Below are 24,132 nucleotides of genomic sequence, written 5' to 3' on the forward strand. Positions count from 1 at the left end.
AATAAAATGAGTTGAAAAATAATTAAAAATTAAATAAAATATTTTTTAATATTTTTTTATTTTAAAATTAAAAAAATTGAATTATTTATTCTATTTTATATAAAAAAATTTTAAAATTTATAATATTTATATGAACAAAAATTTTATATGAGTCATTTTTACGTATTCTATTATATATTTTATTGATGTGATTGATTAAGTATTAAAAAAATTAATTCAATTAATTATATTAATAAAATATATAAAAAAATATGTAAAAATGACTGTATATAATATTATTTTTATATAAAATGTGATAAAATGAGAATATTTATATAAAGGGGCTAAGACCGTCTTTTTACTCGTAAGCGCACCGAAACCTAACCCGGACTTGTCCGTGTAAAAAAATCGGATTGGAAATGCTGGATAGGTCCGAACGTCGTAATAGGGAGATTTCCTGGTTGGGGAAGTGGTGGTTCTCGGTCAAAACACGGAAACGCAGAATACGACACAGGAGGGGGACGAGTCGGAAAGGGCACAAAAAAAGAAAAAGTCGGCGCGACTCTATTTTCCGAACCCTATTCTACACCATCGGCCTTCAATTCCATCACGGACGTAAAGATTACTATCGTTTCCCGGTACTTCTGCTTTCGTTTCAGGTCTTTTTGGCTGAATTCGTTGCCTTCGTTTCTTTTTTTCCCCTTTTGGTAATTCTGTGATTTAGTTTTGAAATTTGATTAGCCTTCTGTTTGTTTTTACCAGATCGATTGCTTTTTTCCGAGAGCCTGTTGCTGGTTTTATTGCTTTGCTGCTGATAATCCGTGGTTCGGACTCCACGCTTTGTACTGGCTTGGGCTTTTTTTTGGGCGTAAAAGAAATGGATTTGGTAGCTAGTTGCAAGGTATATAGCTATTGTTAAGTACCTTCTACAATTTACCGGTTGATTATATTTATTAAAAAAATACCGGTCGATTATATTTGTGTTGATTTTATTACTTTTAATTTGGAGGTAAGCTGTGCGATCATGCAATATGTATGAACTATCGTGTAATTGTCTAGAATAGTTCATTTATGTTGGAGTTATACTATACCACACCCCATCCTCCCACCTTTGGCACTGAAATCAAACTAGAAAAAATAAAATGTTGATGGACAATGTTATATCAACACGTTGGAAATTTAATACATAACTTTTTCTTGCTGTTGAGAATCTAGAGAACAAATTAATGCATGGCGTATTGGTGACTCTCCTAGTGAAATCAGCTTACATGGAGTACTTTTGGCACGAGCTTATTGCAAGCACACATTTGGTTTGGTTACTTATCTGCAAATAGGAAATATGATGTTGGATACTGTGGTAAACTCAGATGGCCTCAGTTGCTGATTGATCAATAGAATTGCTAGTCAGTTCCTATAAAGCATGTGATGCTAGTTATGAAAGGATAGTAAAGGGCAATATTGCAGGGGTGTGAATAAGTAAATTTTCACCCTCCAGGTATTGCTTTTAATCTAGCTTGTCATGCTTGTTTGGAGTATTAGGCAAATGATTGCATCGCCCGTGTTAGTTTTCTATCACCCCCTCATTCTTCTTTCTTTAGACACCAAATTGTCTCATAGAGCTTTTAAGATGAATTCAAGATGTGTCCCAAACAATCGGTGTTCTAAGTTCAAACTGTCCTCAAAATCTCGGCATCCAAATATGCAGCCTCTTTGCTGCTTTGATGATTCTAATTTAAAATCCCATTTGGAATTTATGTGATTAGTTTTGTCAACTGATTTACTTCATGCCATGTGCTCCTCCCATAAATAACTTCTGGAGAGCGAGCTGTAATATATGTTTGGGCGCCATATTCTATGATTCTAAACTATGTGATTGAATAAATACTTCTCTATCTGTTGTGTTTTGGGGACTCTTTCTCCTTCCCCTTCGTCGAACTCTGATTTGTATTGTTTAGACATTTTCTTTGATAAGTGTATTGTTTAGACATATTCTTGATATATTAATTTACTGTTCATTGGAGAAGGTGATGGGTTGTTTGTAGATTGAGAGTTTCAACTCTGGGTTAATCTCTCTCTCCCTCTGACATTGTATCGATGTTCTTGCAAATATGCAACTTTTCATTGTGAACAATTTGCGGCATTGATTTGTTTCTAAATTGAAGCATATACTGTTAGCATGGGAAATAATTATAGTTGGAATCTGGGCAGCTAAGGGGTCTTTTCAGAGTTCGCTATTGTTAGCTTTACATATACTTGACCTTAAATCTGTAAAGGGAATAGGGTGTTCTATTTTTGGTTGTCTGTTAAAATTCGGAGCATTTTTGGTGTCACTATTACCTGTAAACTTTTGGATCGGGTATTTTAGGATTGTTGGCCAGTGTTCATCTCTTTGGAGTGATTTTTATGTCAACTTGTTTCCTCTTGTAGGATAAATTAGCATATTTTCGAATAAAAGAGCTCAAGGATGTTCTCACTCAGTTAGGTCTTTCAAAGCAGGGGAAGAAGCAGGTGGGATGCCAGAATTGTTGCTTTTGGTTCTACTGGCATCATTAACTAATGTGCAATCATGGTTGTCTTGTGTGAAAAATGGAATGGTATTTTAGTTTTGCAACTACATTATGCTTTTTCTTCTCTTAATACTTCGAATAAAAAAAGTTTGCTTTGTTTGGAATCGATCTCATTATCTTTCTTTCACTTACTACCTTTGTGCCACCAGTAGAAGCTTTCTTGACTTGTAGTAGTTCTGCTGGATAGTTATTTGTGGATTAGAATTGGCTGGACTTTCTGCTGAGATGATATGAAATTGGCAAAAGGTTTTGCCCAAGTCGAACTGATTCATTGCTGGTTGATTTATGAGACCATTATGACAAAGTCTTATTAAGTTGTCTCTTTTAGTCTTCTGAATTGGATTTAATAATTTCATTTGCCCATGATTTACTGTGTGTAGGACCTTGTTGACCGAATATTAGCCCTTCTCTCTGATGAGCAAGGTATAAGTCTTCTTCCATATTATTCTTTTGGAGTCATCCTTGATAAATTGTTGACACTAAACTCACGTGTTCGTTTTGTATTTTCTATCTTAACTTTCCTATTATCATATCTGTTGTTAGTGTATGTATTGTGGGAAAATGTTACAAATTTGAAGTGATTAGATTGAATAACACTCATAAAGCCTGGGAAATTTCTATGCTATGCTTAATTAGCATTTTGATTCAATTGTCTGCATTGCTATCTATATTCTTTCTACTTGTGGCACATCTTCCCTTATGCTTTCCTTTTGTTGTGGTTAGTGGTATTTGAGTATACTTTTATTTGTTCTGCGCTTTCATTTAGAGTCTTTTGACCAAGTTACAAACTTGTATAAATTATGATCTGGATGTTGTAGAATCTCAAGATGTTGGAGACAAGCCTCATTCTTTGTGCTCACGCACCTAGTTTTGCTTCTCAAGCTATTTTGCTTCAGGTGTTTTAAATTGTTGTGGTGTGCCATCTTTCTTCTCTTGGTGGCAGGGAAGTTGCATGCACAAGTTTATTTGTAATTTGTTGAACATCTCTGAATCATATTGATTCTCACCAATGCACTTATGTTCTTCCATCTTTTTCCCTTAGTTTCATAATTCCTAAATGTGAATTGGTTTCGATAGGTTTGATAAGTCTCAATGTTACTCTTTTACAGTTTCCAAAATGTGGCCAAAGAAGAATGGTGTTGGAAAGGAACTAGCGGCGAAACTAGTGGATGACATATTTAGGTTCGTCTTCTCTTTACTAGACCTTTCTTCCTTGTTTCTATCAGCAAGTTACTAATGGTGTGCTTTTATTTTTGTAACACCCCATCCCCTAGGGTTAAGAAAAACATCATTTTTAGAAATCTAAGGGAACGACATGCTACTAAACTTGACTGAATTTTCTTCTTAATGAAGCACCAAGTATAAAAGATTCCATAAAATAAAACAAAGTCATTTTTTATTAAAGTACTTAAAATCTAAAAGAGTACGTGGAAGCACTTATTAAAATCAGTCAAGTCTCATGTTCTTAACAAAATAATTTATTAAACTAATCATGAAACTGAGCATGTTATAAATTGCCTAGGCCTCTGCCTTGCCTCCCTAGGCCAATTCTTGTCATGCAGCTCCATTCTCATAAAGATCATCGCCTGGGATGGTTAAAATATAAAACATACAAAAATGAGTCGAATACTTAATACATAACACATCATACAGTAAACATAATACAAACACAAGGGTCCTTAGAAAACATGCATGCTCACGATTACATACATAAATAACATGAATATGAACCTGATCTATGCATGAAATGCCTTAACTTGTCTTTCACTTGTCATAGGCCAGTACCCACTATTGACCCTCGTGAATTAGGGTTGGTGAATCTTAAAAGATTCCGATTTCACCCGTGGCCGCGGTTTGGAAATCCATACATAAGGAAGACAACATTGGGTACACTACTAGTGTGAACATTCTGGCAATGCAATATGCTCCTTAAACATATGGTACTGTCTTCATATCATTACATGGGCCATTACTTATCTTAATAGTCATACTTCATCATAAATCATACATGCATATCATATCATATCTTGTCTTATCATATCATAGATTTCAAATCAAATCGTGTCTTATGATATCATAAATCAAAATGAAATTGTAGTCTTTCATAAAATATCGTGATACATGTTTCTTCACATAAAATCATGACATTTCACAAATATTTTGATGCATAGCTCTTCACATAAAATCATGGCTTTTCATAAAATATCTTGATGCATAACTCTTCACATAATATCATGGCTTTTCAAAAATATTTTGATGCATATGTCGTGCAACTAACATGAAACTTATGCATAAAATCATGGCATTTATAAATTTGTCATGGTAGTCAGAAATCATTTCCTTCAAGACGTGTACGTAAAAAGGGGCTTCCAATGGAAGGCATACCTGTATAATATTTTTATAAAAGATATGTCGTTTACCATATATACGTGTAAGGGTATGATCATGCTACTTACCTCGTAGTATTAATCCAATATTTTCGAGGGGAAACCGATTACCTATGAAATAGGCCTGTAATTTTCGTCAATGTATAATTAAACATGTACTTCATAATTAGAACTTGAAATACTAAATTAACCTATATTTCCTAAAGCCTAAAATCCTAAAAAATCTCATTAACTCCATAACATTGATGTTAAAACTGTAAATCTAGTGTTAACGTGTCCAAGTTTAATTTCCGACATTCTGTCAATTACCCTAACAATAGTCTAACCTTTCGTGGGCCCAAACTCTCATAAATCGATATTTCCCATCAAACCCATAAAACATAAGTCCAAGCCCATGGCCTGTTTATAACAAATCAGGATCACCTATAGGGTCCACCCAAGTATATTATAACCTCAACCCATATATCCAACTCATAAAAACTTAAGAGGCTAACTTCACAAGAGAGACACGCCGCATTGACATAGTGTCTCACGTAGAGAGAGAGAGAGAGAGAGAGAGAGAGAGAGAGAGAGAGAGAGAGAGAGAGAGAGAGTTCTCTTAGGTAGTCAACCGTGTTGAGAGGAGGAGCACAACCGAGTAGTGGGGGGCCGCAGTCCGACGATCTCCTGCGACCTAGAGCTGTTGCTGATGGTTGGCTTGAGCTCTTCACGGTGGTATACTGGCTTGGTTTGGATGGATGGTGGCTGACAGTGGAGGAGCCTATGTTATTTGGTCTTCAATTCTGGTGTAACGAGGAAGGCTGGTTGGTTCATGGTACATTGCATAGTTCTCGGATGTGGCTAAGGAGGATGGGCAATGCTAGGCAGCGTTTGGGCAGTTTCTGGTGGCTGGACGTCACTAGCAGTGGTTTGCTTTGGCAAGGTGATGGAGTTTCTATCGTTGGTAGCACAAACGCAGTGGTTGGGTTGAGGTACTTGGTTTTGGGTGTAGAAAAAAAAGGGGGTGGGCGGTGGCCAAGATGGGGAGACTTGTGGCTCTAGATGAGCCTCTACATGGTGGGTCAAGGGAGTGGTTTGGGTGTTTACTGGCTAGTGGTTGTGACGCTGGTCTATGTTGTTTGCAATGGTTCCAACGGCAACAGCTTGTGTGAGGTTGCAACTATTGTGAGGGCTTGGTTGTCTCACAATGCAGCGGCGTGGCTCTTCTTGGAGGCTGCTCTTCCGTGCGACATGGCAATGAGGGGAGGCAGTGAGTGTGTTGGCTATGGACTGGGGAGACAACAACAACGTGAGGCTTGGTAGAAAGGTGGGTTGACGGCAACCCTAGCAGCAACTGGAATTTCTCTATGTGCATGAGGGGGTTGGATTGTGCGTGAATGCGTATACTATATTGTTGCCATGAAACCTAGTGTGTTTGAAGATGAAGACATTTGTGGGCTTTGTCTTTATAAACAAACCATCCACTAAACCTTTACGGTTCTTGATATAAACTTTTGGGCCTACGAGCTTGATTAAAATTCCTACCACTTTTTGACATACGTCTCTTTGTTTCCTTAGAAAAATGCAGGTCTCTGGGGCCACTGATTTAGCTTCAAATGGACAAGGCGTGTCAGATAGTAGTAATGTGAAAGTTAAAGGGGAACTTGACGACCAATTTCAACTAGATACAAAAATTCGCTGCCTTTGTGGGAACTCATTGGAGTCGGAGTCAATGATCAAGGTATGTTTGATACTTTTTTCTTTTATCTGGATGCTCAGATTGCATTTAAATTGTGCAATCTCAGTTAGAATAATATAAATCATAACCATATGAGTAAGAATTCCTCCTAACTTCTTCAATTGATTGGTAATGTTTTTTTTTACTTTGTGTCCCTTTTGTAATTGGCAGTGCGAGGATCCGAGATGCCATGTGTGGCAACACATTAGCTGTGTTATAATTATGGAGAAACCTACAGAAGGGAATCCCCAAGTTCCTGATTTGTTTTATTGTGAACTTTGTCGACTTAGTCGCGCTGACCCGTATGTATATCATGTTCCTTTCAGTTTTTTGAATGTATATGGAGGGTGGGGGACTTGTAATGACTTCTTTTAATTGCATGTGGCTATTTTGGGCTGTTATTATACCTGATGGAATCAATCTGTTTTCTTTCTTTATCTTTGTGGCCTTTCTTCTTTTGTTGTTATGGAGAGGGGGGGGGGGGGGGGGGGGTAATTCATGTATAGTATATTTGCATGCATGAGTTTGTTTATTTTATTTTGAATTTTTATATTTTATGTGACCTATGGTTCTCCTATACTTTTAGTTGGTCTTTATTATTTATAATAAGTATATCTCGCACATTTTTTTAGTGTGCACAGGTGCGAAATTAAAGGCTCATCCTCTTATTTCGTCAAAATAGTTATATATATAAGTAAACAATTTTATTGAATAATGATAGGCATAGCTTGAGTATACAAGATGATATACAAAGGTACGCCCTATCTTTGTTGAAGCAATAGAGACAAGAAAGTCATGAAAGTTGAGGCCATTAAAGTTTTACAGTATGGCCCATGAACATAGAGTTCTAGCAAACAAAGCTCTTAATTCCTCTATTGTGCGCTCCTTGTCTTCGAATGTCTGTTCATTGGGTTCTTGCCATAGATACCACAGAATACATATTGGGATCATCTTCCTCACAACTTTGATTTGTTGAATGCCTCTCAAATTTGTCTAGCTTGCCAATAGTGCAGCCACACAGAATACACAACTTCATTCCATAACACTCTAGCAGTCTCACAGTGTAGTAATAGATGATCCACCATCTCCCAAGCTTTCTTACACGTAGCACCAATCCACTACAATCACCTTGCATTTCTTAAAAAGTTATTTCTTGTCAGGATCTTACCTTGGGAAGCTGTCCACGTGAAAAATGCCGCTTTAAGAGGTGCCTTATGTTGCCAAATTTTTCTCCTTGGAAATTGATTATTTGGTGAGCAACGTGCTAGCCAACTGTCTTATGTTGTTAACACTTCCAATTGGCACCATTTCTGATTTGTCAAAATTCCCTTTCAAACTAGGGGTGCTACCCGCATGGTGCAGGGCGGGGGGATCCTTCCTCACAACTTGCCTCGGTAGCTGGGGGGGCAGGGTCAAAATGCCATCCGTCTCACCCCCCGCCTAGGCCAAGCTATTGGGTCTAAAAACTGGAGCCAAATTATAATATAATTTAAATTATGAATTAAAATTTATAAATACAAAAAGAATTTAAACTCATTAGAGTTATATTTTGGATTGTCTTGGCCTCCTAGGCCAACCTTTATATAGGAGGAGGCCAAGGTAATACAATAGTCATATTTAAGCAATGTGAGACTTACTACTAAGCATTGTTTGATCTAGCACATGCCCTACTGGATGTTTGGAAAGATAGTTGGAAGCAGGAAACTCAGTACTCACCATTTATTTACTAATTTGAAGTTTCATGTCATGTAAATTATGCCTACCCATCAGGAAAAAAAATCATGGCAATGTTAACGTAGATATGGTCCATTGGTGAAAAATTGGCTGTGACATTCAAGATGATGACTTGCAGTGGTGGTGGTTTAATTGGATGGTATTTGCTTTTGGATACGGCATGATGTAGAAGTAGAACTGTTGGGTTTAAGACAGATTTAGTTTTTAGGATTCTCTACTATACGTACTTTCAACTGTAACTTTATGTGCTAAAGTCAATTTTATCTGCATGCTTCGTCATTGTGTTTATAATTTTTCTAATGTGTTAATTTGTGTACAGTTTTTGGGTTACGGTGGCAAATCCTTTATATCCTGTGAAGTGGACTAATACAAAGATTCCAACTGATGGGTGAGTGGGTTACTGGGTTGGGTGGTTTTTAATATTTCCTCTGCTGCCGGGTATTCATTGATGGTTTGGAAGTGAAGAAAGTTGGAAATGGAAATTTAGTTTAATTTTTGAAACTAAAAGAAGAGGATTGTAACCATGCAGACAATTTGTTCTTCTCCTTGACTAAAACATTAGGTTTGGTTCAGAAATTGTTTTTCTGTAAAGATTTTTTTGTGCATTTTTGCTGTGACATGATAAGTCTTTTTGTAATTATCTATTATTCATGAGTCATTCAAGTGCTTCCAATTAAAATGATATCTGTTTAAGCTGTGGATATAACAGGATTGATTTTGATTCCATTCGCTGAACTAAAGGAAAGATGCCATTACATCTGGCTTCATTTTATTCCCACATTTAATCAGGTCATATTGTGAACATAGCTTCACATTTTCACTTATAAAAAAAAAAAAAAACATAGCTTCACATTTTCTGTCAAGTATTTTAAGGCATAGATTCACTTGTTATCATCACTTCCCTGTTATCACTGTATATTTAGCCGACAAAGAAATGACAAGTGAATGTTTACCTATCAAAAAAGAAATGATAAGTGGATATGCAGTAAGGAAACTTTTTGGAGGATTTTTCTCTAAAGCTGGTTTTAGTTACTGAAGTGGATATGCATCCAACCCATTAAATAACTGTTTCTTGATCCATGTGTATACACAGAAGAGCACACTTCATGCCTGTATATCAATGTGTTAATCTAAATATAAATATGTTTTGATATTTACCTTTTTGTACTTGGGCTCTTGCCTATCCTTATTATCAATAAAATTTTGTTTACCGATAACAAAATATTTTTGTCTTGATCCTTATTGCTAATTGTCCAGTACGAACCCCGTGCAAAGCCTGGAGAAAACATTTCAACTCACGAGGGCTGACAAGGACTTACTGGCAAAACAAGAATATGATGTTCAGGTTGGTTATGATTGTTTAGCCAATGATGGATTTTGCACCATATTTAGTGTATAGAATAATATATGATGAACTTAAAACCTATTCACTTATAGATGTGTTGATTTGTACATAATGATACATCACTAGGCTTGGTGTATGCTTCTGAATGACAAGGTTCCATTTAGGATGCAGTGGCCGCAATATGTAGATCTTCATCTTCAAGTCAATGGTATGGGGATTAAGTCAAACACTTGCTTTTGTGCATTAGTGTAATGTGAATGACCATTCCTTTAGGTTGTGTTTAAATCAAAACTTTTGTTGATGTCTTTTATATTCCTATCGCCCACTTGTAGGTATGCCTGTACGTGCAATCAATAGACCTGGCTCACAACTGCTTGGAGCTAATGGTCGCGATGATGGTCCAATTGTGAGTATCTGCCTCTCGATAGAAAACTTTTTCTTGTAGTTTTCAACTTCTTTCTCATGGTCCCACTTGATGTGCTTATAATTCTTATGTGAGAATGCTGTGCATGATACTTATAAAAAAAAAAAAAAAAAAGAATGCTGTGCATGATTGAGAGTTGGTTCATTAATCTTCTAAATTTTTATTTATTAAATAGAATTATCATGCTTTACCTTTGAGATTTTGTTTAATTTATTAGTTTACTTTTTTTGTCAGATTACTCCGTACACAAAAGACGGAATTAATAAGATTTCCTTAACGGGATGTGATGCTCGCATATTCTGTTTTGGTGTTCGAATTGTAAAGCGGCAAACTGTTCATCAGGTAATTTTGCTTGTTCCATCAGTATCTTCTGGTATGGTTTCTTGAAATTGCTATGCAGTACTGTATAATCTGCTTTTAAGGAATTTTGAAGATGGGAGTACAGTATGGAATGATGTACTTTGGAACTGCATGGTCATTTATCTTGAAATGAAAGTAAAGCGTGATGACCGTTCATTTGTTTAGAAATTGCATATATGATGCATTGATCATCAATCTTTCATTAAGAAATCTGATTTATTGGTGTGGCCGATGATCTTTATGAAGTTTATGTATACATATATGAATGATTATATTTATCATGATTCAAGTAACATGTTTAGCATTAGGAACATGATTTCCCATATCTCTTTAAATATGAAAACTATTCTCATTATAAATATAGTGATAATACTATAAAAATAATTAATATGAAGTTATTTGAGTTTATACAAGTTGAGTTGAGCTTTATACGATTTGCATCATTTAATAATTGATTGTAAGTTTTTCCTTGTATCATTTTCTTGTTCCTAGATTGTAATTAAGTGTTTTCTTGTGAATACTTCGTGTTGTAACATCCATTTCCATAGTTCAAGAATGTCAAGTACCTTTGTAACATTATGCTCGGTAAAGAGATTCCACATCATAAAAATACCTCATTTATTGAATCATAAAACTAGCTTAGCATAACAGGGTTTTATAATATAAAGGCAAAAACTAAATAAAGTAAACATGAACTAGTCCTATGTGGCAATAACACTCATTCAAATGTCTTAAGCATAAACTAATCCCATGTCGCAATAACACTTATTCAAGGTCTAATTCTATGGAACATAAATCTACTCTTGGAACTCCTGCCCAGTGTCCACGACATCATCATCTGGGACATTAAAACATAAAACAAACAAACAAATGAGTCAAAGACTCAGTATCTCTTTTCTGTTTTTCATTTTATCTTTTATTGTCGAAGAGTTTTATTGATTCCGAAGTCTATATTTAGGGTGTCACTCACCATGGAGTAAAACATTAGTTGTTCTTAGATCTCATCATGTAGTTACTTATCAAAAAAAAAAAAAAAGATCTCATCATGTAGTTCTCAGAAATTTTTTTGTTTAACTGAAAATGCCTAGAGAGATAGTGGTAGAAGCAAAGAGAATCGTGTTTGCGAGAGGAGTTAACATTCGTATCTCTGAAAGGGGTTGGAAGGAAAAATATGAGGTGGTTGTGTGCCGTAACACGGTGTTATGGCTCGTACACGTTTCGAGCCACTCGAGCTGTACGGGGGATCAGGATATGGCAGGCCTAAGGTTGGGCAGGAGACGTGGGTGAGTAGTAGGTGATTGTTGGACTTGCAGGGGCAGTTGAGAAAAATGCAGAGGGAGATGGAGGAGCTACGTGCGTATGTCGGGATGAGAGAGGATATAAAAGGTTAGGGGGAGATGAAGTTTGCTGAGGGTGTAGTGGTTTCGGGGCCGTGTGATCAAGGGCCAAAAGGGCCCAAATGTGGGCCTCAGCCTCTTGCAGTAACTCTGGATGTAGAAAGGCCGGGCTCATTGGATAAGGCCCGGCCTAGTGTTTCGGTTTTAGAAAGGGGCCCAGGGCCTGGGCTTGGGCTATCCCAGCCCACTCATAACCTGAGCCCTGAGGCCGGCTCACCCACGAACCCGATACCCCTTTCGCATGACCCGTTACCCATCAACGCAGTTTCGACTACGCCTGAGCTCGTGTTATGCTCGCCGGCGTCTGACTTGCCAACGGTGAGTCCACAGAAGGTGCCGACGAGAGCAAGGGGAGGTTCCGGCAAGGTGCCGGTGGCGATGGGTGTACAGTACCCTAGGCCGATTTTAAGCACTTCAACTCTGGCGACTGTAGAAAATTTTTCCCCACTCCGTGATGGCCAGACGACGCCATTTTATGCAGGAGATATAGAGGCAGGTGGGTTGGAACTCTCAATCCTTTCAGAGAGTGATTCGGAGATGGAAGTTTTGGAGGGGGAGAGGCCCGATGACTGTATCCTTTCGGTGGAGGGGGTGTTTGAGGTTCCTATTGATGGTGGACAGATGGGGTTGGAAGATATAACTCTAGATGGAGTTTTTCAAGGAAACCAGTTAAATAGAATGGAGGAATCCACTCCATTGAATTTCTACTTCCCAGTTCAACTGAATGTCTCGGATTGGGTATTTCACAAGGTGAAAGAAATACAGAAAATAGTTGGGCTTGAATGTGACGGGTATGAGGAGCAGGTCATGGCCTTGTTCATAGCAATTGAGGTGGGGCGTAAACAAAAACTAAGGGAGAATCAAAGAAGCACCGGGAGCTCAAAGACTGTCTTGGTCTATGAATGTGGAGGGCAGCACTAGTAGGAGTAGAGTAGAAGGGAAGGGGCAGACTGTTCCTCCATGAAACCAAAAATAGTGACCTGGAATGTCCGTGGGCTAAATGAAGTAGACAAGCGCTTGCGGATAAGAAATATGATCAGGGAATGGAAAGTGGATATTGTTTGTTTGCAAGAAACTAAATTGAATTATATTGATAGGGGAATTGTGCGAAGTTTATGGAGCGGGGTTCATGTAGATTGGGCTTATTTGGCCTCAAATGGGGCGTCAGGAGGAATTGTGGTTTTGTGGGATAGACGTGTTGTAGAAAGGGTGGAGGAGTTTATTGGAAATTATACGGTGGCTTGCTCTTTTAAGAGTGTAGCCGATAACTATCTTTGGGCTTTTGCAGGAGTTTATGGTGCCAATTTAGACAAAGACAAGAGCTTGTTATGGGATGAACTTGTTGGGATCCACAACTAGTGGGATCTCCCTTGGTGTATAGGGGGAGATTTCAACGTTGTGAGATTCCCAAGCGAAGAGTCAGGAAGTAGAAGATTATGGCCAGCAATGGAAGCTTTCTCGGAATGCATTTTCGATTTGAACTTGGTAGACTTGCCTTTAGCCGGTGGTACTGCTACGTGGTCTAATAATCAGTCATGGTCACGACTGGATCGGTTTTTAATTTCACCGGAATGGGAATGTCATTTTCCGGAGGTTTGGCAGAAGCGGTTGCCCCGTATTGGTTCGGATCATTGGCCGATTATGCTCGATTGTGGAGGCATTCGTAAAGGTCGTCGGCCTTTTAAATTTGAGAATATGTAGTTGAAATCGGAAGGGTTTGTGGATAGGGTAAAACAGTGGTGGTCTTCCTACCAATTCCAAGGTACTCCTAGTTTCATTTTTGCGGCAAAAATGAAAGCTCTCAAAAAAGATTTACAAGTATGGAACGTGGAATCTTTTGGCAACGTAGAGGAAATGAAAAAAGCAAAGTTGTTAGAAATCCAGGAGATTGAGAGACTGCAAGAGGTACAACATCTCACTCAGGCGGAACAAGAGAGGAAGGTTGAGCTGGTTGCAGAAATTGAAAGGTTGATTCTTTTAGAAGAGATGTCTTGGCGTCAAAAGTCAAGGGCTCTATGGTTGAGGGAAGGGGATCGGAGCACGGGTTTCTTCCACAGAATTGCAAACTCACACAGGATAATAATATTGAGATGTTGAAGGTGGATGGAGAGGAGTGTAGAGATGAATAGGTAATCCAAAATCATGTTGTGGAATTCTATGAGAACCTACTTAAGGAGTAGGTGGGATGGCAACCTCCATTGAATGGGCTGGATTTTAACACCATATGCTTGAGTGATGCATCACACCCAGAAAGGGACTTCGAAGAGAGGGAGGTTTTTGAAGTTGTGAGGAAAATGGCAAAGGACAAGGCACCAGGACCAGATGACTTCTCTATGGGTTTCTTTCAGGGTTGTTGGGAAGTTATTAAGGAAGACCTTTTGAAGGTCTTTCAGGAGTTTTACAGCGATGGAAGATTTGAAAAAAGCCTTAATAAAACGTTCCTTGCTTTGATTCCTAAGAAGGTGGGGGCATCGGAGATTTAAGGATTTCAGGCCTATTAGTCTAGTGAGTGGAGTGTATAAGATAATTTCCAAGGTACTTGCGAATAGACTGAGTGAGGTGATGGGGAAGATTGTCTGTCAACCCCAAAATGCTTTTGTAAAAGGAATACAAATCCTGGATGCGGTGTTAATTGCTAATGAATGTCTTGATAGTCGAATGAAAGCCCTGAAAACAGGGATAATGTGCAAACTTGATATGGAAAAGGTGTATGATCATGTCAACTGGGATTTCTTTCTTCATTTACTAAGGAGGTGTGGTTTTGGAGAGTGATGGAGAACATGGATCCATTGGTGCATTTCCTCGGCAAAATTCTCTGTTTTATTGAATGGAGTGCCAGTGGGTTTTTTCCAAAGCTCACGTGGATTGAGACAAGGGGACCCATTATCCCCCTTGAATTTTGTCATAATCATGGAGGCACTAAGCAGGATGCTATCGGCTTTGGTTGTGAATCGTGTTATAACAGGTTTCTCGATAGGAACCCCAAATAGGGGTATTATTAATATTTCCCACTTATTATTTGCAGATGATACTCTGATTATGTGCGAAGCAGACCAAAGGCAGGTTCAAGCGTTAAAGGCCCTACTTTTCTGCTTTGAGGCAGTCTCTGGATTGAAGGTAAATCTGGACAAATCAGAATTGGTGCCAATCGGGCTTGTTCCTAATTCTCTTCTCTTGGCAAGAACGTTGGGTTGCAAGATAGCCTCTTTCCCTTTGACTTACTTGGGACTTCCTTTGGGGAGTGCTTCGAGGGCTTCTTCGATATGGGATACAGTGATCGAGAAAATAGAGCGGCGTTTGGCGGGGTGGAAAAGAATGTACTTGTCCAAAGGCGGTAGAATCACTTTGATAAAAAGTACATTATCTAACCTACCCACATATTTCTTATCTCTATTCCCGATACCAGCAAGTGTGGCAACCTGTATTGAGAAGCTCCAACGAGATTTTCTGTGGGGGGGTTTGGGGGATGAATTTAAGTTTCATTTGGTTAAGTGGAAACAGGTGTGCCGCTCTATCCCGGGGGGAGGATTGGGAGTTAGGAACCTAAGGGTCTTTAATCGGGCATTATTAGGCAAATGGTTATGGAGATTTGCTAGGGAACCAGACTCTCTATGGAAATTGGTCATTGAAAAGAAATATGGAAGCTTATGGGGAGAGTGGTGCACTAGGGAAGTTAGTGGGGCTCATGGAGTTGGATTGTGGAAACACATTAGAAGAGGCTGGGAGGTGTTTAATCGCTTTGTTAAGCTTCAGGTGGGTACAGGAACCAGGATTAAATTCTGGAGCGACGTATGGTGTGATAGCAGGGCTTTAAAAGACTTGTACCCCTCACTATTTCAATTGGCGAGTGTAAAGGATTTATTAGTGGCGGATGCTATGGAGGTTTCGGGGGGACGGATTACTTGGATCATTAATTTCGGTAGAGCAGTTCAGGATTGGGAGATAAGTAGCATTGCAGATTTTTACAGTTTTATTTATTCTATAAGAGTAAACAACCAGCAAGAAGATGTCATGTGGTGGATTCCAGCAAGAAAAGGAATTTTCTTGGTCAAGTTTTTCTATAAGGCTCTCACCCCAGAGTCCAATTCTCATTTCCCTTGGAGAAAGATCTGGAGTCACAAGGCACCTCCAAAAGCCTCATTCTTTGTCTGGACAGCCTCCTTGGGTAAGATTCTTGCCACTAATAATCTAAGGAAAAGAATGATCATTATCGCAGGCTGGTGTTGCATGTGTAAAGGAGGGGGAGAATCGGTAAATCATCTTCTGTTACATTGTGATGTAGCAAGGACTCTATGGAACGAAGTGTTCGTTCGTTTGGCAATGGTTTGGGTGATGCCAAAAACGATGGAGGTAGCGTTGGCCAGTTGGCCTAGCATAAGAGGCAGGCAACCGATTAGAGCTATGTGGAAGATGATTCCTATCTGCATCTTGTGGAGTTTGTGGAGGGAGCGCAACGAGCGGACTTTCGAAGACAAGGAAAGATCTATAGAGGAGCTTAAATTCTTATTTTTAGAGCTCTTTGTAGTTGGGCCATAGCTGTTGATTTTAATGGCATGGCCCTTCGAGATTTTCTTGCCTCTAATGTGCCCACTTAGGTGGGGTATCAGAGTTGTAATTCAGGCATTTTGCCATTCTTTGATCAATATAATTATTTATTTATCAAAAAAAAAAAAAAAACTTGACCTTAAGCTTGACTTATAGAAGGGAAAAAAAAAAAAAAAAAAAACTTGACCTTAACTGACTTTGAAAACTTTCATGCATAATCATACATATACATAGCATATGGATCATCCATTAGTAACATTGGCGGGATTTAGGAAGTAATTGCATACTATGGATGAATGAATGATTGACTCCATGCATCCCGGATGACTCATGCGTAACTTATTCATCTTGTCTTTCACTTGTATAGTAGTCATCATAACATATGTGCATCCGTCCAATTGTCATTGATTGCATAAACCGTAGCATAACATATGGTGTACCACACTTAGGACTGTGGCACCGCATAAATCATGACATAACATATGGTAGACCAAGATTAGGTCCGTGGCTTGCACATCCACTCATAACATCAGGCCAAGCATTAAAGCTTATTTAAAGTTCACGACTTACTTATCTTATCACGATGCATGTGAACATGTTGACTTCATGAATTTTCATGGCGTGTCATACTCCTATGCATGGCATAGCACTAAACATGGCATATTAAAGCAAGCATTACATAACATAAGTATGATTTTCGTGACATAGCATCCATTCTAACAAAAAATCAAATCAACATAGCATACATAATTGCATCCACAAGCACATTGTCATAATTTATCAAGGGTTCATAAAAGGGGGCTAACCTTGAATTGGTTGTACATAGCATAGGTAAACAACACCTTTTTCATGCAAAAACAGAATAGTTATAGCACACATGAAGGTTATGATCATGCTACTTACCTCGTAGCGCTGCTTCTTGAATCTTATTTCATAGCTCATGAACTGGAGTTACTACTTAAGGGACACAACTGAAAAATAACTAAGTTCTACCCCTAATTGTAAGAGTAACAGGTTTACAGAAGAAATAAAAGACTCCCTTTCAATTTGAAAGCAAGCAGTCACTTGAGAGAGAATAGGAAAGAACGTGTGGAAAGGCTTACCGTGAGGATAACAGAGGGTAACAGTGGGTGCCTGAGTCGAGGCTACGATAGTGGTGCGGCTATGGTTTCCTCTTAACGTGGTGGTGAGATACTGAGAGAGAGTGTTTGGTGCCATTAAATCGAGAAATCGGCAGAGCAAAGGGAGAGAGTAAGTGACCAACTTTCGTGGGCTTATTGGAGCCATGCGAGATTGATGGGAGGTGATCGGTCAAAACTTTCTGTGTAGTCTGGGTAGGTTTTCGGCAGTTTCCAGCAAGATGGCTTGGCTGGGAGGTTAGTGAGTGTCTTGGTTGGTGATGTATGCCTCTGTTTTGGTATTCTCTAAGGTAGGGGGGGGGGGGGGGGGAGGATAGGCCAGAATATGCTCTCCTATTCAAGTAGGAGGTTTGGGCATTCAGGACTTACAATTTTTCAGCAAAGCCTTGCTTGGCAAGTGGCTATGGAGATACCACAATGAAAGCGGGCCTTGTGGAGAATCATCATCGAATTTAAGCATGGTGAACCATGGGAGGGATGGTGTTCCAAGAAGGTGAGTGGGCCTTATGGTGTAGGGCTATGGAAGCATATAAGAAAAGGTTGAGACACATTCAAGATATACCTGCTTTACGGTGGTTGATGGATCCAAAATCAATGTATGATGTGGCTATAGGGCACTCATGGAAACTTCTCCACAACCTTATGGTATAGCAAGTATGAAAGAAGCCTCAATTGTAGACCTCTTCATACTCTAATGGTATTCCCTAGTGGAATGTTACATTCCTTGTAGATGCACAAGATTGGGAATTTGATGCTTTTTCGGAGTTCTATGACCTATTGTACTCCACCCGTTTGTTGGGAGAGTCTAAGAGAAGATCTTTTGGTGCCCCTCTAAAAAAGGGAAGTTCATAGTCCATTCTTTCTACCAAGCCATGACCAAGCACAATACAAATCCATTCCCATGTAAGAGTATTTGGAAGACAAAGGCGCCCTTAAAGGCATGATTTTTTGTATGGACAACTTCATTGGGGAAGATCCTCACCCCAGACATCTTAAGGAAACGTTGAATCATAGTCATGGATTGGTGTTGTATGTGCAAAAAGAGTGGAGAGTTGGTTGACATCTACTACTTTATTGTGAGATTGCCAGGAAATTGTGGAATAAAGTCTTTCCTCGGATGGGATTAGCTTGGGTGATGCTGAAACAGGTAATGGACCTCCTAGCTTCTTGGAGAGACATTCAGGGTAACTCTCAAATCACATCAATTTGGAAGATGATTCCAATATGTATATGGTGGTGTATTTGCAGGGAGAGGAATGAAAGAAGTTTTGAACATCAAGTGCAGTCAATAGATGAGCTTAGAAATTTATTTTCAATACTTCACTCCATTGGTCTATTGTAATTGATTTTCATGGCATGACTTTTCATGAATTCCTTGTATCTCTAAACTAGCACGCTTAGGCGTTGCTCTTGTATATGTCCCTATACTTGGGCTCTTGTCTATCCTTTTGATCAATAAAATCTTGTTTACCGATTAAACAAACAGTGTACTCGGGCAACGCCTTTCATTATGTTTCAATAATTTTACTTTTACCAATAAAAAAAAAAAAAAATTGCTCATAATCTTATGTTCATGAAAGCTTATTTAATAAATGAATTGAGCCGAACTCTAGTTTAACCGAGTCGGTATTGAGCGGCTTATCGAGTAGCCTTGTTTATTTACGACCCCACTTGAGGACATAATATGTGCACCAATGAGGCATCCATGGTTGTGCTTTCAGTTTTTTTTTCATGGCATGTTTTGTTGAATGGTTGTATCTGGCTTGAGGAATTTACCTGTAAGTTTCACATTCTGTTTCTTCATGTTTTGAGTCATTCTAAAAAACTTTGCAATCTTTGTGTTGCTGGGAATTTATCCACAATTTTTTTGTAATACCTGAAGTTATCTCATTTTGCCTTGGTCCTCTAGATTCTCAGCATGATTCCCAAAGAGTCTGAAGGTGAGCGTTTTGAAAATGCTCTTGCTCGTGTTTGTCGGATTGGTGGTGGAACAGCTACAGATAATGCTGACAGTGACAGTGATGTGGAAGTTGTTGCAGATTATTTTGGTGTCAATCTACGATGTCCGGTAAGTTACTCTTCAGAATTGTTGGTGAAGTGGAAATGGCTTCTCTGATTTTTTTATGGAGTTTGGCACCACTCACAGGATATAATACATTTATGCAGTACTTTATTTAATATTTTTTACGAGTTTGTTATTTGTGTTTGTGCTGCAAACCGAGTCTTTCTTTAACAGTTTGAATATAAATAACAATTTTTTTAATGCCTCTATAGAATTCTCTTCTCATATAAATCTGTATTATTTAGACTCAAGATACCAAGAAATTTTCTTAATGTTACTGGTTGAAGGATAATAGAAAGTGCCTAATTGCTTAATCGAGGATTGCATCAGTGCATTACCTTGATTCTATTTTTTTTTTTTTAAAGATGTTTTCTAGATGAGTCAAGTTTTCATTTGTTAACACACTATGTATTTAATTTTATTAATTTTTGCTTACATTCAATAAAGGAGCGATTGATTTTTAATTTCATTCTTTCCTGTCGTTTAGTCTGTATAAAAAACTTCTAAATTAATTTAACTGCTAAGGGAGCATTCTGTTGTTCTCAAATTACACTTTCTCCTCTTTAGTGAAAAGTTTGAGATTCAATATATATAATGCTTTTCTTACCACCTTAATCATGCGAAGTACGTTGAGATGTTTTTTCTAAGGTTTTTTTAAAACAGCAGTCCAACTGGTTGGAGAATTAGTGGATCGTCATTTATATCCTACATCTAATTATTATGAGGGAATATGTAATACATTTTTTGTCGGTACATTTAATACATTGAATGGGTATTCCTATTCTTTTGGGATTAGGACTAGGTATATTATTCTTTAATTTGGTGACAACACGATGTCTTCATTGGAATAAGATTAAAATTCTTATAATACCCACGATATTTTTTCCCCTGAAAGACCACCATTTTTTATTTTCTAAAACTGAAATGTGAAAAGCTTTTTGAACATGGTGGTCTGACCACTCCATTGATTTGTACTTTGGGTGGCTGGCTGCCCTAAAGTATTACAATTTTTCAAATTTAGAAAAAATGTAAAGTTTTTGACTATTTACTCTTTCGTGTAATTTATAGATGAGTGGTTCGAGAATGAAGGTTGCTGGAAGATTCAAACCTTGTACTCACATGGGTTGTTTTGATCTTGAGGTCTTTGTGGAGTTAAATCAACGTTCTAGAAAGGCAAGCTTCAAATACATGATGTGACTTTTTTTTCTGGTCCTTTTTAGTGATTTATGTGTTTAAATGAGCATTGGACTGTGGATGCAGTGGCAATGCCCCATTTGTCTCAAGAACTATGCATTGGAGAATATCATTATCGACCCTTACTTCAATCGTATTACATCTATGGTAGTACCTTTTTCTGCTTTCTGAAATTATATTTCTCACAAATGTTGATGAGATGAATTAACACTACGTACTTCTCTTGTGGTACAGATGAGGTACTGTGGCGAAGATGTAGCTGAGATTGAGGTGAAGCCTGATGGCTCTTGGCGTGTCAAGACTAAAAATGAAAGTGAACGAAGGGATATGGGGGATCTTGCGCAGTGGCATTTTCCTGATGGTACTATTTGTGTTCCTGATGCACAAGTTAGACCAAGAGTGGAAGTGTTGAAAGAGATCAAACATGAAGGTATTTCAGAAGGTCATACTGGTTTGAAACTAGGAATAAGGAAGAATAGTAATGGCTTATGGGAGTTCAGCAAACCAGAAGATATGAACACCTCTTCTGAGAATGGATTACAAGAAAGGTTTGCAAACTATGAGCAGAAAGTTATTCCAATGAGCAGCAGTGCCACTGGAAGTGGTAGGGATGGTGAAGATCAAAGTGTAAATCAGGATGGAGGTGGGAATTTTGACTTTTCTGCCCAAAATGGGATCGAGATGGAATCGATATCTTTGAATGTTGATTCAGCATATGGATTTGCTGGACATAATCCCTCTGCACCAATAGGGAGTGCAGATGTTATTGTTCTGAGTGACTCTGATGGAGAGGATGACGTAATAGTATCTTCTGGAACTGTCTACAAGAACAATCCAACTGATGCTGGTGGGGTAAACTTTTCTGTTCCCCCTTCTGGGATTGGTGAAACATACCCAGAAGATCCCACTCTTGGAGTGGGAAGTTCATGCTTGGATATTTTTAATGATGATGAATTTGGAATGCCTCTCTGGCCACTACCTCCTGGAACTCAAGCAGGTCCGGGTTTTCAATTATTTAGTTCTGATGTAGATGTGCCAGATGGCCTAGTGGGTTTGCAACATGGCTCTATGAATTGTTCTTCCTCAATGAACGGCTATACATTGGCTCCAGAGACTGACATGGGGTCTGCTACCTTACTATCAGATCCCTCTATTGGTCGCTCTGATACTGACATAATTGATGGTTTAGTTGATAATCCCTTGGCATTTGCTGGGGACGATCCGTCGCTTCAAATATTTCTTCCCACAAGACCCTCAGATGCTGCAGTACAGACTGATATGAGAGATCGGGTTGATGTGTCAAATGGCGTTCGTACCGAGGATTGGATTTCTCTTAGTCTTGGGGGTGGTGCCACTGGCAGTAATGGTGAATCGGCAGCCCCAAATGGATTGAATTCAAGAGAACAAATGCCATCGAGGGAAGGTGCCTTGGATTCATTGGCAGACACTGGTATGTTCCCATCTGACTTTAATTTAGCTTGAGTCTTAATTAAGAGTTCACATCCTGGTAGGCTGTTTGGAGAAATGCTTCAGGTGTGATCTTTGTGCAAGGGTGCCCGGTTTTTATGCAGACGTGACTGTTGTCACCAGTGGAAGTTTGGTTAGAGAGATTATTCTGGTAGTTTCTGAAATTTTCCTTTAGACATATTTCTCAGGATTTGAAACCACGTCTTGAAATCCGAATGCATTATTGGTGTTGACTTTTTTATGTATTTGTTGGATTTTTATTGCGCACCCTTTTAACCTGGAATTCCAGAAAATTCAAAACTCTCCCGTCTTTAATTTTTATATGCTGCATTAGCATGTGAATGTAGTGTGTTGGGAATTTGATTTTGGAAGCAGTGGAATATTGCCTTCTATGTCTTGTGAATTTTCCGTTTTTATCTTTTTTGATAAGGATGATGTTCTGTCCTCCCTTCCGCAGCTTCTTTGCTTCTTGGTATGAATGACAGTAGATCCGACATGTCAAGCAGACAACGATCAGATAGCCCTTTCTCGTTTCCTCGTCAAAAACGTTCTGTAAGGCCGCGATTGTACCTCTCTATTGAATCGGACTCTGAATAGATAAACTGGACCTATTTTGTCGGCATTTGAACTTTTTTCAGGATATAAAACACAACATCCAGTGAGCCTGTGATCAGTCGCTTTCCAAGTTCATTATTAGTAGTGAGTATGTTGACAAACATTTTGGTGTGCATCGAATGTAAATGTGTTATAATGATCGATGGCAGAACAAATCAAGAAAACTGTTATTGCCTAATGAGAAAACTGCTAGCACCTGCAGAATCTGTTTTCCCCTTTTGTACTAACAATTGGTAAAGTTACTGGTCTTCTATTTCATTTCCAAATGTTTCTGTTTAGACTTGATAAACCGTGCTTCTAATGACCATTGTTTTAACAGGTTCACTTCATGCTTTTCTGTTCAATCCCCCATTGAAGATCTGCAGGTGCAGTGCTGGTAATTTGTACAGCAGATAGTAATTTTATTCTGGATGGATGGAATTAAATCCATTGGTTTAAAACCTTTGGGTAAGGGGGAGAGTCCCCCTTAGAAATACATATATCTGCCGATTTGTCTCTGTTTTATAATGAGACCAAATAGCCTGTAAATGTTCATTTGAATCGAGTTTTATTTATAGAAAAATTTATAGTTATTCAAATAGACTCCTTTACTCGAGTATTGCATGCTATTTAAACTTTTTGTTGTCTTCACAATCATCTAAAGCGTAATGGCTCTGTGGTGGAAGAAGGAATTGACTGAGAATGAAGCTTAACAAGATTAATTGTCTTGGTTAAACGAAGCGTTGCAATTTAGTGGAACGGTGCGTTTCAAAGAGTAAGGATGTTGCAGCATTGCAACGAACGATGATGTTTCAATTGTAAATACATGTATTAAACGATGTGTTTTACTGTAAGTAGCAGTAGATACAATCTGATTGTAAAGGAAGGATTGGGCATTCATTCTGGAAGTTAGTTGGTTACGAGGAGTTTGGAGATTACTCGAAAATCCCTTTCAAGGAATGAAGATGGTTTCTTGGTTCTCATTCTTGCTTTTTTGATTGTTCTTGAAATTGATTTTTGTTTCTTCTTAGTTTCCTTGTTCTTAATCATCCTGGGTGTAGTGGGTAGTAGTACTACCATTATAATTGGTATAAGAGAGGCTAATCCTCTCATGGCGGAGAATATGCGAGCAGTAGCAACCTTGAAGGCACAACGGGAAGGTTCTTTGAGGCAACAGGATGGAATCTTGAAGCAGTTGGAGGAGCACAACCACTCGATCCA

The 24,132-nt window shown here is 38.5% G+C and overlaps 1 protein-coding gene across 12 annotated transcripts; it reads left to right on the top strand.

Moving 5' to 3' along the window:
• The first annotated feature begins 420 nt into the window (after positions 1-420).
• LOC122291395 (E3 SUMO-protein ligase SIZ1-like) lies at positions 421-23,510 on the top strand. Of its 12 annotated transcripts, none has more exons than XM_043099093.1 (19): positions 422-617; positions 742-880; positions 2,407-2,487; positions 2,927-2,969; positions 3,656-3,728; positions 6,491-6,653; positions 6,822-6,952; positions 8,704-8,772; positions 9,642-9,729; positions 9,856-9,937; positions 10,062-10,135; positions 10,388-10,495; positions 19,504-19,662; positions 20,725-20,829; positions 20,917-20,997; positions 21,085-22,300; positions 22,748-22,869; positions 22,956-23,165; positions 23,252-23,510. In XM_043099093.1, the coding sequence occupies exons 2-17, from the start codon at positions 857-859 to the stop codon at positions 22,750-22,752; spliced, it is 2,502 nt and encodes an 833-aa protein (XP_042955027.1). In that variant the 5' UTR covers positions 422-617; positions 742-856; the 3' UTR covers positions 22,753-22,869; positions 22,956-23,165; positions 23,252-23,510. The 12 variants fall into 12 exon arrangements, with proteins under 12 accessions (XP_042955030.1, XP_042955027.1, XP_042955024.1 ...); XM_043099090.1 differs by having other exon boundaries at positions 22,775-22,869; XM_043099089.1 differs by having other exon boundaries at positions 423-638; positions 22,775-23,165.
• The last annotated feature ends 622 nt before the right edge of the window (positions 23,511-24,132 follow it).

Source organism: Carya illinoinensis, chromosome 13 (genome assembly GCF_018687715.1).
Source record: "Carya illinoinensis cultivar Pawnee chromosome 13, C.illinoinensisPawnee_v1, whole genome shotgun sequence".
NCBI classification, from domain to species: Eukaryota; Viridiplantae; Streptophyta; class Magnoliopsida; order Fagales; family Juglandaceae; genus Carya; species Carya illinoinensis.